General features: G+C 43.2%; 1 protein-coding gene across 1 annotated transcript in view; it reads right to left on the minus strand.

Annotated features, from left to right (window-relative positions):
- ALPK2 (alpha kinase 2) overlaps positions 1-17,676 on the minus strand; it is a 115,431-nt gene that overhangs the window by 77,498 nt on the left and 20,257 nt on the right. The window contains 3 exon segments of the mRNA XM_007450122.1: positions 9,224-10,743; positions 10,746-10,875; positions 10,877-10,976. Coding sequence (XP_007450184.1) covers positions 9,224-10,743; positions 10,746-10,875; positions 10,877-10,976 — 1,750 coding nt within the window.

The following is a 17,676-nucleotide window of genomic DNA, read 5'->3' on the forward strand; positions in this document are numbered from 1 at the left end:
GCCCGTGTGCAGCAACAAAGACCCAATGCAGCCAAAAATAAATAAATAAATAATTTTTTAAAAAGATCCATCTGGAGTTTATTTGAGGTCCATTGGCCTTATTTTTTTCCCCACACGGATGGCTAGTTGTGTCAACTTTGAAGATTTTGCTTCTTCCCTAAAACTTGGCTATTTCTATCTTAAACCAAATTCCAGTATATTCTTAGGTCTGATTCTGTTCTCTCAACTCACTTTGGTTTATCTATTTATCTGTTTGGGGCTACTACCGCACTGTTCTGATTACCACAGCTTTAGCATTCATATTGATAGATGGTTGGTTAACCCAATATTTTTTCGGTCCCTTTTCAGTGAAGCAAGTTCACTTTCAGTCACAGCAAAAAAAAAAAGACCAATAAGGCATGTCTCTGGCACTCAGCTCCCACCCAAGGCAGTGATGAGAGATTTGCTACAGGGACTAAAACTCATCCTCGCAGCCAAAGGACCCTCCTTTCACCAGCCTCTCCTGCTGCCACCCAAATTCTTGTCGCGTCCCTACTCCTCAAAATAAAACTCAGCTGTAGATGGCACACCTGTTTTGGATTAGTTACAATAAATCAGGATCTGTATTTACTTCAGTGGCTGGACAGGTGAAGCCCAAGCTGCATTTATAGCAAGTCAACTAGAAAGCAGAGGAAAATCCAAGTCATGAGGTTTTTTCCTCTTAGGGCAAAGGGCTTACACTTGACAAGCCCTAAACTTCCCATTGTTTCCAAAATCCTGTGATTCTTTACAGGAACGCCTCAAGTTGTAGTATTCACACTAGGTCTCATTCTAGTTAGCCCATGGCTTAAATTCTGATCAGGAGAATCACTTAATTAAAGTGATCACTTAATTAAATCACTTAATTAATTAAGAATCACTTAATTAAAGGTGCAGATACAACAAGTCTTGGGTAAAATTCAGAGATCTGTATCTTTAAACAAGCACCTTAGCAGGTGATTCCAGTGCAAATCATCCCAGCCCCCACTTGGAGGCAGTGCCCTGAGGACTTGGAGCCCCTGAGCAGCAGGCCTTTGTGCCCCCGTAGCACAGGGGGGACTCTATAACACGTGTTCTGTAATGAGGTAGCCCGATGAAATCAGTTACTAGGGAATGACATCAGTATAACGTAGATGCTGCATTGGCTCATGGGCAATTTTTCCTAGGCTAAGGGCCCCTGAATAGCTGGAGTAAACTATAGAATCTTGAGCAGGAAAGGGAATAGCCTTTAACTCAGCTTTTGCATTGGCAGCAGGAACCCTTTTTAGTCATATTTTAATAAAATTAAAAATGAAGCCTGGGGGGTTGGGGAGGGATGGACTGAGGAACTGGGGTTCGGAGATGCTAACTATTACACGTAGAATGGATAAACAGCAAGGTTCTACTGTATAGCACAGGGAACTATATACAATCTCTTGTAAGAACTATAATGGGAAAGAATCTGAAAAAAATATATATATGTATAACTGAGTCACTTTGCTGCACAGCAGAAATTAACACAACACTGTAAATCAATTAGACTTCAATTAAAAAATAAATTAAAAAAAAAAAAAATGAAGCCTACCCCAGTGCTCCTGAGGCACACTCCAGGCCTGGGTCACTTGAAGGCAGGTGGCACCTCCCAGGGCCAGCTTCACAGACGGCTTCACAGAGACCCATTTCTGTTTTCGCATCTCAGCCTCCAGCTGCTCTGACTAAAGGGCTGCCAGCACTTCCACTCAATGACCTTGTGTATATTTAATCTCTGCTGTGGCGGCCCTCAGCCAACCTGAGTCACTTGCTGCACAGCAGAAATTAACACAACACTGTAAATCAATTAGACTTCAATTAAAAAATAAATTAAAAAAAAAAAAAATGAAGCCTACCCCAGTGCTCCTGAGGCACACTCCAGGCCTGGGTCACTTGAAGGCAGGTGGCACCTCCCAGGGCCAGCTTCACAGACGGCTTCACAGAGACCCATTTCTGTTTTCGCATCTCAGCCTCCAGCTGCTCTGACTAAAGGGCTGCCAGCACTTCCACTCAATGACCTTGTGTATATTTAATCTCTGCTGTGGCGGCCCTCAGCCAACCTGAGCCGCCTCCTGAGTGGTCCAAGTGAACTTCTTGCATTCATTTTTTGCTTTTGTCTCTAGTTTTTAAATGGCCTGTTTATGAAGTAACCTGCGGGGAATACTATTTTCCCCAGAAGGCCTAATATTTTAGCTGTGATTTTGCAGAATGTGAGGTGTTACAGGAATGCATATACTGCACCAGAGCAGAAACAACTTACATGTGGAGAATGCCCACTACCTTGATCTGAAAAGTAGTATTGAATAACCTGGCACTTTGTTCCCTAAGATTGCAGAAAATCAGGTGCAAGGGGCTCAAGTATCCTTGAGGGAGCGCTTTCATGAGGGGTACAACCTCTCAGGAAAGGTGGCCCTGCTCTGCCGTTGTGGGACCTGGAACCCCCAGAGTGACACTTGCATTCCACTCCCTGAGGGCCTTAGAACCACCAAAATCAGGACCTCTGGGGGTGGGGCTTGGGCACCTGTATATTTAGAAAACCAGGGATGGTTCTAAAGCACAGCTAAGATTCTCAGTCTTAGAGGTTCAGAGAATCATTTGGGAGCTTTTAAAACCCTCAGTGCCCAAGCCACACTGCAGACAAATTACATCAGAATCTTGTAGGGGGAGTGAGGGACGGGGGTGGTACTCAGACATCAGAATGGTTTAAGGTCCCAGGTGATCCCAGGTACAGCAGGGTTGAGACCATTGCCTTAGGGTCTCAGTGGGAAAGATCTCTTCTTGCAGACCAGGACTTCTGGAACTTTAGTGTGCATACAAATCTCCTAAGAATAGGGCTAAAATTGCAAATTCCGATTCAGCAAGACTGGGGCGGGGCTTGAGATTTTGCATTTTGCCAAGCTGGTCTGCAGACCACAAGGTGAGTAGCAAGGCTGTAGGTACTAAGGAGCTTCCGTTGATTTTTTTTTTTTAACATCGTTATTGGAGTATAATTGCTTTACAATGGTGTGTTAGTTTCTGCTGTATAACAAAGTGAATCAGCTATACATACACGTATATCCTCATATCTCTTCCTTCTTGCATTCCCTCCCTCCCACCCTCCCTATCCCACCCCTCTAGGTGGTCACAAAGCACCGAGCTGATCTCCCTGTGCTATCGGTTTTACATTTGGTAGTGTATGTATGTCCATGCCACTCTCACTTTGTCACAACTTACCCTTCCCCCTCCCCATATCCTCAAGTCCATTCTCTAGTAGGTCTGCATCTTTATTCGCGCCCTGCCCCTAGGTTCTTCATGACCTTTTTTTTTTTTTTTTTTTAAGATTCCATATATATGTGTTAACATACAGTATTTGTTTTTCTCTTTCTGACTTACTTCACCCTGTATGACAGACTCTGGGTCCATCCACCACACTACAAATAACTCAGTTTCGTTCCTTTTTATGGCTGAGTAATATTCCATTGTATATATGTGCCACATCTTCTTTATCCATTCGTCTGTCGATGGACCCTTAGATTGCTTCCGTGTCCTGGCTATTGTAAACAGAGCTGCAATGAACATTGTGGTACATGACTCTTTTTGAATTATGGTTTTCTCAGCGTATATGCCCAATAGTGGGATTGCTGGGTCGTATGGTAATTCTATTTTTAGTTTTTTAAGGAACCTCCATACTGTTCTCCATAGTGGCTGGATCAATGTACATTCCCACCAACAGTGCAAGAGGGTTCCTTTTTCTCCACACCCTCTCCAGCATTTATTGTTTGCAGATTTTTTGATGATGGCCGTTGATTATTTAATACCGACTGAGTACAACACCTGCAGTGAGCAGTAATCATGCAGGTCCAGGATGGTAATGGGTTTAGGCAGAAGTGGCACAGTGGGCTTTGTGATTAAAAACAAAACAAACGTTTGTGTTACTCCCTGGGTCAGCCGTGGAGTAGTGCTGACAAGAGGCGTGACTGCCACGTTCTGAGAGATGAGTGATTATAAACTTCGACCCGTCCCATCAGCAGCAGAGAGCTGGCTTATCCGCCTTCCTGAGTCAGTGCTAACAGTTGTTATTTGGGGTGATGCATTTTATTACGCAGATGAATCCAAATCTCAGATTGTTCTGTCCCAGATATGAAAACTATATTGCAAGAAGGTTTAGATTATCAGCTTACATTTTCCTATTCTTTAAAAGAATTTTACTGGAGACCTGTGTCTGCCTGTCACTGGGTGGCCATGCACATTTCAAGCTGCCATATACCGTGTTATGACACTGCCTGCCTAGCTACTCGGCTGCACTTAAATGAACTTTCCTACCACATTTATCACATGAGCCTACACAAGTGACACATTTCTACAGATCTTACTACACACACATACACACACACATACAGAAGCACAAGTAAAACTGGGAAAATCTGAATAAGATCAACAGATGGTATCAATGTCAACGTCTTGGTTGTGAAAATTATGCTATAGTTTTGCCAAACGTTACCATCGGGGGAAGCTGGGCACAGTGTACAGCGCTCTCTCTGTCTCATTTCTTACAACTATATGTGCACGTACAATATCTCATTAAAAATTTCAATTAAAAAGAGGTATTAAATCCTCTTGTAGCCAGCCAAGAGGAGGCTGATATGGGGAGAAAGGACATATGGATTAAGAAGGTAAATAATAAATTAAAAAATGAAAATACTTATTAAATGTTAACTGCATAATAGGTACTGTGCTGAGCATTTAATCCGTACAACACTCTGTGAGGTGGTGGTAGTTGTTATTATTATTGTTATTATTATTATTTTGTTTTAGATGAGGAAACTGGGGCTGGGAGAGCTTAAGTAGTTTTTCCCAGGGCACAGAGTCAGAAAGCAGTAGGCCAGGAACCAAACTCAGGTCCAGAGCTCACCACACTATGCAAAGAATGAGGACAAGAATGCTGTTTCTCTGGAAGGAGAAATCATAGTTAGGGATGAGGAAAGTGTTTCAGGGGAAGTACAGTTTGAAGGACCTGCACCTTGGCCTTGAAGGACTAGGTGAGCCGAGCAAGCGACAAGCTGAGTGACGGCGTTCCAGACCAGAAGATGGAAAAAACACATTCTGAGAAAAGTCTCCCTTTTCCAGATAAGGTAGCCAGTGTGTACATCTGCTTTGCCTCTCAGAGGTAAATAGAAGCAATATTGTGGAAGGTCTTGAATGCTAGGGGGATGTGGTAAGATCTTCCTGGATCTAGTTAGCAATTTGTGAGAGCTGATAAGGCACCGACAAGGCCAAGGTTGTATCTGAATTCCCAGCATTCACAAGGAAGCCGAATGTAAAGTGTGGTCAGTTTAGCATAAACCAATCCATCCCCAGGGCCAGAAGAGCAATGGGTACCAATTTCCTAGTGGAAAGGTGGTATATGAGGGGAACCAAGGAATGTACTTATGACAATGAAGGCCATAAAGTAGTTGAGACCAATGATTATTAGAATCATACATGACTATACCTGGAATTCACAGCAAAAGCAGTTCTAAGAGGGAAGTTCATAGCAATACAATCTTACCTCAGGAAACAAAAATCTCAAATAAACAACCTAGCCTTACACCTAAAGCAACCAGAGAAAGAAGAACAAACAAAACCTAAAGTTAGTAGAAGGAAAGGAATCATAAAGATCAGAGCAGAAATAAATGAAATAGAAACAAAGAAAACAGCAAAAATCAATAAAGCTAAAAGCTGGTTCTTTGAGAAGATAAACAAAATTGACAAACCTTTAGCCAGACTCATCAGGAAAAAAAGGGAGAGGACTCAATCTAGTTATCTAGTACCATATGGCTATTTACTCATTCAATTATTGAGTGCCTATTATGTGACCAGTACTATTCCAAGGACTTGGGACATTTCAGTGAACAAAACAGTGACCAAACTCACTACCATCATGGAGCTCACCCTTTATGCTGATTCCTGGTCAGGAAGATGCTTAACTATCAGAACCTAAGAATACGTTTCCATACCGTACACTTGAGTCTCCCATGATCCCAAAGAGCAACGCAAATCTCTCTGGGGTGAGGCTGGGCAGCTATGCAGAAGGACAGACACAGTACTTCTGATTTAAGAGTGAGGATGACCACACCCCAGTGTGGCTACAGGGAAACGTAAGAGGGGCAGACTGGCCGGCGCTGCCTCTGAGTTGGATCAAGAAAGCAAGATCAGAACCAAGGTGAACGATCGGCAGTGTGACCCTTGAAGATGATTCAAGTTAGCCTGGGGTACCCTTTCGGTTTTCCACTCCCAAACTGGGATTAATTTAGGAATCTTCTATAAATGTAGAGCAACTGGGGGCTTTCCAGTCTCGGCCTGGGTAAGTACTATTTCAAGACAAATCAGAACAAGATAGCTTTGCCTTGTTAGAGTGGGAAAGGAAGACAGCAAGTAAGGACTCCTGGATTCAGTTTAGTCTACACGTTTGCCTTGTTCTTGTAACGTAGAATTAGAGATATGGAATTTTTCTCAGCGTGCTAAAAGCAATACACAGTTGGAGAGAAAATACTAAAAGATAAGATGCTGGTCACTGTTTCTACTGCTAGTCACCTTCAAGGAAGTGAATCAGGCGAGAGTCAGGAGAGGGCAAATTTATTAATGTTACCTTCAACCAAGGATTTTTAACCGTTTCAAATTTTAAGTTCCCATGAGCCTCAGATGTCTGAGAATAAATATTTTAAATGTCTTTTGACTTAGTTATGGAAAGATTCACCAATCTTGGGGTGTTTTTTTTTTTTTTTAGCAATATTATAAAAAATTTGATTTAGTTCCCAATGACTCCCTAATGCTTTGGTGTCACATTTGCAATGTTATTTAGCCATTTCCTGTAAATGTGGCTATGCTGTGTACATGTGTAAGAAATACAGACATCTCCTACAGTTAGAGAGTAACGTTTTGCATGGGTAAAAGAAATCTGCACTCACTATGCCACTATACCTGTGGCAGAACGTTCCTGCTTTAGTTAAGGGTCAATAAATGCCACAGGTACAGAGATCCTATTTCTAACTTGGGGCTACACAGAACTATTTAGTATATAGCTTCTACTCACATTGTCCCTTGAGTGAGAGGTCGACTCTGCTGCTGAGAACAGCAGAGTGAGAAATGGCCCCTCTATCTGCAGAACGCAAGCTTTCTAAAAATTCATGTTCAGTGTCCTGAGATAATTGCCTTGGTCATGTGTGAAACCACAGATGGGACCTTGAGCTGATAGCTGGCAAGGTAGGTGTGCATCCATGAATGTGTGACTGTGTGAGCAAGAGTCCCATTAGAAGTTTGGCAGAGACAAGAGTGTCCCAGGGACCGCCCATTCTATTTCACTGCGTTGCCAGGAAACAAGTGAGCTTCCTGGTCCCCAGGGCTCTCCATCTCAGAATTCAGGATGACAAAGGGGGCTCCTTCCTTGAGCGCCTCTCAACTTTTGGCAGCTGAGGGAGCTAGGCATTGCCTCCCACAGTGATGGGTCTAAAACTAACATTGTCAATAGCCCCCTCTCCTTCACTTACTTTTTTTGGGCCACTTTGCTCCCCCCTTCCCCTTGCTCCACACTCAACCTTTAATAATTGAAGTAATTTGCCCAGTGAAACGCTCAACATGGATAAACGACTGTGAAAAGGCACTTAGCTGAGTCAGGAAGAGCATTTTATGAGTAGAAAGGGAAATGCTATATTTATTGACATGGAAAAATTTACATTATAACTTAATTTTGTATTACTTTTTGGCCAAACTGCCTCCATAAACTCCTCTTGGTCATGAATCTGTGGTCATTGGTGTGTTAAACGACCAAAAAGGATAAAGCTGGCACTCCTGCAAAGAAGTAAAGTATAAATGTGACCTTTATATGGCTAATTTGGCCAGTGGAACAGAACAATTTGCTCAGGAAAAAACTACCTTGGATCTGGAGATTTTTAGATTTTTAGGCTATTTTATGACTGGGTCTTTAGAAATCAATATATTAAATTTTTACTTTTTCACAAAGGGAGTTCAATAACTTTGAATGCATTTGGGAATACTTAATTTTCTTTGGAGTATATCTAGTCTTCTATAAAAACAATACTAGGGGCTTCCCTGTTGGCGCAGTGGTTGAGAGTCCGCCTGCCGATGCAGGGGACACGGGTTCGTGCCCTGGTCCGGGAAGATCCCACATGCCGCAGAGCGGCTAGGCCCGTGAGCCATGGCCGCTGAGCCTGCGCGTCCAGAGCCTGTGCTCCGCAACGGGAGAGGCCACAACAGTGAGAGGCCCACGTACCGCAAAAAAAAAAAAAAAAAAAACTAAAAACAATACTAGGTCCCAACCACAAAGTTGGGAGAAGGGAGAACAGAGGCTAAGTAAAAATAATTGATAAATAACTTTTCTTAGGTATTTATTTCCAAAAACCAAATCTTGGTTCATAGCATAGCATCAGTTCAAAGCCCATTTGGAACCCTTTAAAATTATAAATATAATAAGTTCATTTATCAAGCATAACATATTTGTACATTAATTATTCCCATTAATTCAATTGCATCTTTTTCAAATACACCCCCACATCAGTAATAGAGTAAAACTTTTTTTTTTTTTGCTTCCTGTTGTGTTTTCTTAGCCTCTTTAATACTTTGTGGTCTAAGAAAAATAAAATAAAACAGACATTCATTCAAAAATCTACTTTGATTTTTGAGCACAGCAAAATATACTTTATCTACTTTCTCCAGCATCAAGTGAATTCTGCAAATCATTAAGACACACAGAAATCTTTCATTCATACTAGGAATTCTGATAAAAGCCAGCACTTACCAGTTTTCAAACTGCCCCGAAACATTACTAAAAAGAATGTTTTGTTTTGTTTTTTTACAAGCTACACCCAAAAGATTTGCTTAAAAACTTTCTAAATAGTGACACTGCCTGGTAAAACACATGCAGTAGACAAAATATCAGATTTCTTTTCCCAGCTGTCCAGAATCCTATTAGTGCCTCTTACTTCTATCTGTCTTTTGCTATAATTAGGATAGCTTAGGGTTTATCTGGGCCTTTTTTCAAAACCAGATTTCCTTCCCAGCAGCAGCCCCTGTCATTCACAAGTACCCTGATGGTACTGGAAGAACCATTTTGATGTACATTGTGGAACAGCAATTGTGAATGTGAAGGGAAGAGACATACACACACGTGCACACGCACAAATACATTTTAGCTTATAATTTTTTAAAAGAGGAGTCTTACCTGAGGATGATCACTCCAGTCTGGAACCCTGCTTGTTTCAAGTACGTTTTTAACCCACACCCCTTCTCCCTGCAAGTCCAAGCTCCCTTCTTTGGAGAGTGAGCCTGGTGAAGTCTGCAGGATTTTTGCTTCTTGCTCTGCTTGGGTTGGAATAGCACAGCCTCCTGCATGGAACTGGGAATTCAAATCAGTCGCTTCTGCTTTGGCATGGGAACTCTCTCTTTTGTCACTTGGCGTTAGTGGGTGCTTAACAGGTCCTCTGGGATACAGGCGATTCAGGGAGGCTTCTGTTGCCCTTTCTTCCAGGTTGGGGTTCAGCTTCTTGGCTTTTCCCTTAATCCCCGGTCGCCTTGCCCTAGCAGGTTTCTCTGAGCCCCTCCGGCTCAATAAGTCTTTTTCCCCTACTCTTTTCTCAGCCACAGTCTCCAAACACTGGTTCATCCCTGATTTTCCTAACTCACCAGATAAGTGCTTCCTCTCTCTCTCTCTTACTGCTTTATCCGTGTTTAGCAGATTGTCACTGGCAAATTCCTTTCCTGCCTGGCGGCCGTCTCTGGTTTCCCCTTGAATTCCTGGATAGCCATCTTCAGCAGCTTCAGGAGCAGTGGGTGGTTTATATCTCCCCTGGTCTGTCACCATAGACGTTCCATCCTGGTGAGGTCCCACAGGCAGGGTCATCCCTGCCTGCGGGGATGAGGCACTGCGCATCGAGGCTAAGCTACTCCGTACCTCCACTTCTTGGGATGGTGAGTGATAATCACAGAGGCCAGCGGTGGCATCCATAGGCCCGGTGTCATCCGACACCAGAGGCTCACAACCCATTTCACTGAGGAAATGCTCACATCCACCCAGACAACACTCACTGAATTCCATCTCTTCGTCATCGCTTTCTAATAAAAAAACACGCTCAGTCCCCTGCAGGTCCCTTTGCCAAATTGCATTGGAGTGATCTGTCATGACGTCGGAACATTCCAGATACTCCAGGTCATTGTCTGAAAACTCCTCGGTGTAGGTTAGGGTTATCTCTGAGCAAAGTTCATAATCACTGTCAAAGTCTATGCTGGAAGCCGGGCGGCTGACTGGCTTGTTGCTCGTGGCCCTGTCACCTGGGGCAGTGCATGAGGCTGCCTCCATCAGCGGTAGGCTAAAGCTGATGTATTTCTGTACTGTGGGATTTTGATGACTAGAGTTTAAGACGTCATCATTAGGGCCATTAGTGCCTAAGGCACCATCCATTAACCTTGATAGTTTGGAATGCACTGTCCTGTGGCCACACACATCTTGTTCATCGGAAATACGACTTGAATTAGAACAAAGCAACCCCTCTGCAACGTCCTCTGTGTTATCGGGATCACGAGCCTCTTCAGTTTGCCTCATGTCTTTAACATCCAAGGGATTTTCAGAACTGGATGTACCAAGGTCATTATCAGCCAACAGCTGGAGTGAACATGCACCACTGAATTTGGAGGAGGGGGAGTCAGCTGATGCGGTAGGACCCGAGGCAATACTTTCTTCCTTATAGGATGCTCCTTCTCATCAATTTGATGTGTGCTTTCCTGCTCATATGTCTCATGTTTGCAAACTGTGTTCCTGTCATCTTTCGGGTTAAGAGAGAGCTGTTGATTCTCTGATGGACACTCCACTTCCGTGGATTGAAGATCCACTTCAATGGATCTTCACTGCAGAGCAGCAGATCATCCCCAAACAGTTTTTAGCAGAGATTTGATAAATAGCAGCGTCATTTTGGGTACCGCTAGGATGAAGAGAAGATACAGGTAAGTTTGCATGCCTACATTTCTCGCCTCATGGCACACACAGAAATTGACCATGGTTTTCCTGCACACTCAAGGAGATCTGTGGTTCGCCTAGGAAGGGGTTTGTGGTCAGAGGCAACTGGCCGAGATGCTCAGCACTTTCCCTTAAGACTCTTCACGATCTTACCCCAATTTGAAAATGCTATGAATTACTCAGATGAATGGAGAAACGTTTTATATTCTAGTTTCTTCTTCTCTCCTTTTATTTTAAGTCATTCTATGTTATGGGAGTTTGAAAAAGCATTACTTTCTGGAGTAAGGTATTATACAGTACTCTAACTCCTGTAGTGGAATAGCATAAGCAGTAACTCTTTTTAAGACCATGCTAAGAAGGCATGGTTCTTGCCAGGAGGCTGTAAAGATGATACCATACTAGGACTATGTGTATGAAGCATAGTGCCATTTCCTCTTTAATTTAACATGATTATAAAGCCTAAATCACAGCCATGAACCCCTCTGGTTGGAAACCAATGTCCACATGCCATCCTGACCAAGACCCGCCAGGTGTTTGGCTTTGGCCCAGCAGGGAAGAAACCGAATCCTGGATCACACCAAGCCTGCTCTCCCTCCCTGCTCCACGAGGGATGGTGCTCTGTGGCTCCTCCCTTTCTTGACTGGAGCCACACGGAGCCTGGAGCCTGACCGGCTTTGTTGACCTTTACCATTAAGACCCTTATCCAGGCTCTGCAGTCCCAAATAAAAACTTGTTATACTTGCTTTATATTTGCATTCTTATTTATCTCATTTGACCTCATTGTAATTGTAACACTGCTGATCTCACTCTATGTATTACCCAGCTCAGAAGGCAACCACTTTCAGAAGGCAGGAGCTGAGGGTCTGGCTCAGACTTAGAGACGATGCTCAGATCTTTACTGACTGGTGCATGTAAAAGAAGCACAAATATCTAACCCAGGAGGGTCAGTGTTAGGCGCTTACAGCTATGGGACACCGTCTTCCTTATCCTCTCTCTTCCTTACTGGCGGGACCTCTTTGTCTCCTGAGCTCATGTGCTCATAAGCCCTCAGTCGTTGGGTGCCTGCTCACATAGGCCTCATTTTCAGAAATCACAGACTGATTCCAATTTTATTAATACCTTGTTTCTTTTGGTAACTTGGTTCCCAAGTAGAAGACATTCAGGGGTGGCCGAGGTCGGCCAAGCCTGACCCAAAGCTAATCTCTGGATTTGCCCTGACCAACAGCCTGGGGAGACTAAAATTTAGGGCAACTTTCCAGGGGAAACAGTACCTGCTCCTGTCTATTTCACAAAGTTATTCTGAGGTTCAAATGAAAAAAAAAAAAATCAATGTGAAGGGACTTTGTAAAGCAGAAATTTTATGCCACATGTACTCTGTAAGAATGTAAAAGTGCTAAAATGATAATTACGTGATGTGAGAGAGGTATTAGCTAACGCTACTATGGCAGTCAGATTGCAATATAAACGTATCAAATCAGTATACTGTATACCTTCAACGTACACAGTGTTGTAGGTCAAATATAACTTGATAAAAAGAAAGAAAGAAAGGATGAGGCAGTGCTAAGACCAGGTTATCGCTGGTTCTCAAGAAGTATGCAGAAGAATTATCAGGGAACTCCATTCAAAATTCTTGAATCAGAATCTGAGTAAAGGGCCTAAGAATTTACTTTTCAAGTTCCCAGATGCATTCTGCTACAAATTGTCCTTGGTCCACCCTTGGAGACACCCTCATCCTCATCACCATTAATTAGGCTTAGGTCTCTTCAATTAAAGCTGAGGGAGGCATGAAGAGAAAATGACCTTTGCATGAGTTTCACATTGCCCACGTCATTCCTTTCATGCCTCTTTTTGATTAGCTCTTGGAGATTTGGCCTCAGTCGAGAGCTTACAAGGGGTGTAAAACAGCACCGTGGGCTACGAGAAAATCCCAAGTAATTGTGATTTCCTGATTTATGCAGGCCACGATCCCTCTGCTGGATAAACCAGTTATCCTGAAGGTACTATAACTTGCGTGGGAAGAGGGAAAAGGAAGAGAGGAAAATAAGACCAAGAGGCACAAAGCACCAGGTAAGAAAGCAATAAAGGAGGGAATAGAGATGATTCTCCAGAATCAAGGAGGGAAAACAAAACAAATTTGAGAAAAATATGGAGAAGATAAATGAATTAAATATATTTAACTTCTGAATGACTATATTAACAGATCAGGAAATGTTATGGTTTAGTAATGTGGGACTTTATGGAACGTGTGTTTTAGCTGATATAAGATTTACAAGTCATCCTGAGTACATTAAAGAGGAAAAGGAACTGGATTAAGTATAATTAACTTCTCACTGGCTAATGAGTGCCTTTGAGAGAGTTATGGTTTGCGGTTGGCATGCCCTAATAATTATCTCTAAGCATCCTCACAAGGAGGTGGAGAAAATGGGACAAGGAACCCAGCCTTTGCTGAATACCTCCTCTATTATACAGTGTGCTAGCTGCTCCCTGTCTGCAAAACTGAGGCTCCAAGGAGCCATTTCCCCAAAGTGACAAAGTAGGTAAGTGGTGGAGCTCGGATAGGAAACCAGAGCCCCTGACTCTGTTGCTTGGCTCTGTGAATCCTGTTAGAAAACGGACATTCAGAGAAGGGAAATGATAGCGTGTAGAGAGAGATCATATTTGCGAATAAAATCTTTCTATTCTAAGTTTTCATCTTGATGGGTCAACTGACAACAAGAGTATGAACCAATATGATGGTAAGAGCTGAAGCAGCGTCAGGGAGATGGGGGAGACATCATGTCCAGCCCTAAAATGACTAAAAATCTACCGGGGGGAGATACTACAAATTTCTCAGAGGATTTTGTAGGTCAGTCCTGTGCCAAGCTGTATGGTGCGGTCCGGAAGGACAAAGGGAGTTCAAAAGAGGGACTTCAGTGGTAGCTGCTGAAATGGTATGAACATAGCATCGGGGTTTAGAATCTTTGCAAGATGCTGGCAGAGTGTGCCCCACAGTGATTTGACAGGAATGCAAAAAGCATCCTGGAAGAATTTCCCTGAACAATTAATTGCGTTCTCTCCTGGCATACCTTTCCTTTTGCCTGAAGGAGACAGCAGCCTTCTTCCACTTTGCTGTGAAAATCTTGCCTGAATACTCTAGGTTCTTTCTAAGTTAAACATTTCCATATCAGAGAAAAAGGGATGCATGTGACCCTAAGCAGATGGAGCTTCTGAGCTTGAACCGCCTGGAATTAGCCTAAACCAGAGGTTCTCAAACATTTTGGCAGCAGGACCCCTTCAAACCCTCCAAAGTAATTGAACACTCAAAGAACGTTTGTTTATGGGGGGTTACATCCATCAATGTTGACCACATTAAAATTAAAACTGAGAAAAATCAAAAACATTGGTTTATCCCTTCAAAAATAACAAAAATGAACTCATTACATGTTTGCATAAATAACATATTTTTATGAAAAATACCCATATTTTTCCAAAACAAAGTAAAAATTGGAAGAGTGGTATTGCTTTACATTTTTTCATGTGGCTCAATAGAAAACAGCTGGATTTTTGTATCTGCTTCTGTTTTCAATGTGATACACCACATTGTTTGGGTTGAAGAATATGAAGAAAATCTAAAGATATGCAGTTGGAGAAGGAAGCATTATTTTTTTTTTTTTTTTGCGGTACGCGGGCCTCTCACCGTTGTGGCCTCTCCCGCTGCGGAGCACAGGCTCCGGACACGCAGGCCCAACGGCCATGGCCCACGGGCCCAGCCGCTCCACGGCACGCGGGACCCTCCCGGACCGGGGCACGAACCCGCGTCCCCTGCATCGGCAGGCGGAGTCTCAACCACTGCGCCACCAGGGAAGCCCAGGAAGCATTATTTTAATGGTCTTTCCATATGGTTGCAGATAACCTCTTTGATACCACACAAAGGTTAGTTGCAATGTGGAATCTGAAACCATACCAGTGAATTTTTCATACTTGTTACATAGAATCCATTGGTCTGCATCGTATTTTACATACATCTCTAACCCATGTATGATTTTGTAACATCACGTATTAGTCATTTGGAAAAACTTGGTTCATAAGATCTCCAAATATTAATATGGTTCAATACACAATATTTTTAAGAATCCCATTCCTTAATATTACTACTGATTGTATAAGAACAATTTTGAACTATTGGGAAACTATCAAGCTTATAACGAAGGATACAAGTTTTCCAAATTTCTAAATTAAGAAAATAATATAAATATTCACTTATCATAAGGATGTAAGTCAATCCTGTGCTAAATGGCATGGTAGAGGTGGAAGATGGAGGGCATCAGCAAAAACTGTGAAATAAGGACGCCTGGAAGTTTCCTCCTTTACAAAAGCAAAAAGAACACTGGCGAAATTTGTCTGAATCAACTTTTTCAGAGCTCTGAACGTCAGCCGAAGGCCATGTAGGTAGCATTTATTCAACAAAAAATGGCTGAATCTCAGTAAGAACAGTGAGTTTTTTGCAGTTTAACTTGCCCTAGTCCTCTCCCCCCATCCCTAGTTCCATGGTAGTCTCGGGAACCAAGAGCCCACAATCACAGTGAAAATTAGCAGACTGGCAGCCACTGAAGAAAGCAGAACAGAGTTGGAGCAACTCCAAAGCCCCATTCCCAGGGAATCATCATGATTTGACCTGTCTGGTGCTTTCCTGGAGGACCTCACTCATGAGACTGTCTTTCTGTGACCTGATTCAGAGCTCACCCAGCATGAACAATATTTTCCCTGAGGGCATTTGTCCAAAAAATTCAGAGGCGATGATTTAACATCATGGCTGCCTGCAGCAGTGGATAACAATCGTGGCAAACAATGGGCTAACCCAAACGTTGACCTGGGAAGGAGGAGGCTGGTTTCCATCCATGCTGGGGTGGAGGTGGGGTGGCAGGAGGCGGGAAGGGGCGCTAATTCTAGAAGTTCCTTGGGATTGCACCAACTTAGGATGGTTTTGTGCCTTGTGAGCAAGTGTTATAAATGTGAGTGAGAACTAAAAGCCCACGGCAAGTATCCACGGGACTAATAACGCTATCAAATAAGAACATGAAGACAGGGGTTGGGGAACAGAATGTAACAAGTGCAATTAAAGACATGGAATCATTTTTTTCTTTAGCTACCAGTGCAAAAGACCTATCCAAACGGATACACTTTTATTTTATTTTATTTTTTAAAAACATCTTTATTGGAGTATAATTGCTTTACAATGGTGTGTTAGTTTCTGCTTTATAACAAAGTGAATCAGTTATGCATACACATATATCCCCATATCCCCTCCCTCTTGAGTCTCCCTCCCACCTTCCCTATCCCACCCCTCTAGGTGGTCACAAAGCACCAAGCTGATCTCCCTGTGCTATGCGGCTGCTTCCCACTAGCTATCAATTTTACATTTGCTAGTGTATATATATATGTCCATGCCACTCTCTCACTTCATCCCAGCTTCCCCTTCCCCCTTGCCGGATACACTTTTAAATCCCTATACTTCAGTCACCATCATCATCACCAACACCGGCATCATCCCCTAAGGGTGTTGTGTTTTCAAATGCATTATTTCATACATTTATTTATTCATGATTCCACTGGCACAAATAAAATAAGTTACTACTCCCCACGTGGACTGAAAAGCAGATTAGCCCAGCTCCTGTCGCTGTTCCTTTCCCCTCTTGTCTCCTGGGGGTCATTTGCCTGCTCCCCAAAAAACTCTCCCAACAATGTTAAAATTGCTGACACTCAAACTGTGCAATCTGGCCAGGAGCCCTGAAGACAGGGTTCATAGGAGTGGAAGCTGAAACTGCTGGCTAGAGGTAAGATTTGGAATCCTCTCTGAATTTCAGATATTATTCTATTTTATTACGTATTCCACCTTCCAGTGGAAGAAAACAAGATCTGGAAACAAGCAGGCTGCAGTGTCTCCCCGCCCCCTCCCTGAGCCACGCCTGGCCGTGCAGCATGAAGGGGAGAGGCTGGGCTCAATAAATACTTACAGGATGACATCCTCGTCCTCTCTGCAGTCAGAGCACCAGGTGAGGGTCATAATATTTTCCGACACTAAGTGTCTGTATTTTATGACTTGCCTAACTGCTGCTATCCATTTTATAAACTGACTTATTCAGAATAACTAAAGGAATAAGCAAGCCCCTTATATGCCCCAAAGCTGTATTTATTATACAGATGGAAGAATTCCAACACTAGAAACACACAGAATTTCTTGAAATTTTCCATAAGCAGCTGGACATATTTCAAACCTGATGAGGAGATTCCTTGTACATGTACCAATTTATTTAGTCATTTATCCGACAGATGTACTGAGCCGCACATCTGGAGAGCTGAAGGGGTCCTTTGGGCCGTGCTGCTCCAGGGAGTGCCTACCTCCCACCCACTCTGCCCACCGCATCCCCTCTTTTGCTCTGTATCACAGAGCTGGCCCCTGGAGGCTGCATCTCCCCAGCTCCCAGGACCACCAGCTTTCTGCTGCATTTGACCAAAAGAAGGCAGGAGATGGGAGGGTGGGAAGACATGAGAAGCCAGCTTCAGGTGGCATTTCTAGCAGGCATTCCTACCCTCCTGTAGCTCCAGGTCCTACAGGACAGGCCCATCCAGAACTGGTAGCCCTGCCGCCTCCCTTTGTCTCTGCAGATAGGAGATGGTGGCTTCCT

The sequence above is a fragment of the Lipotes vexillifer genome, unplaced genomic scaffold (assembly GCF_000442215.2).
Source record: "Lipotes vexillifer unplaced genomic scaffold, Lipotes_vexillifer_v1.1 scaffold79, whole genome shotgun sequence".
Classification (NCBI taxonomy): Eukaryota; Metazoa; Chordata; class Mammalia; order Artiodactyla; family Lipotidae; genus Lipotes; species Lipotes vexillifer.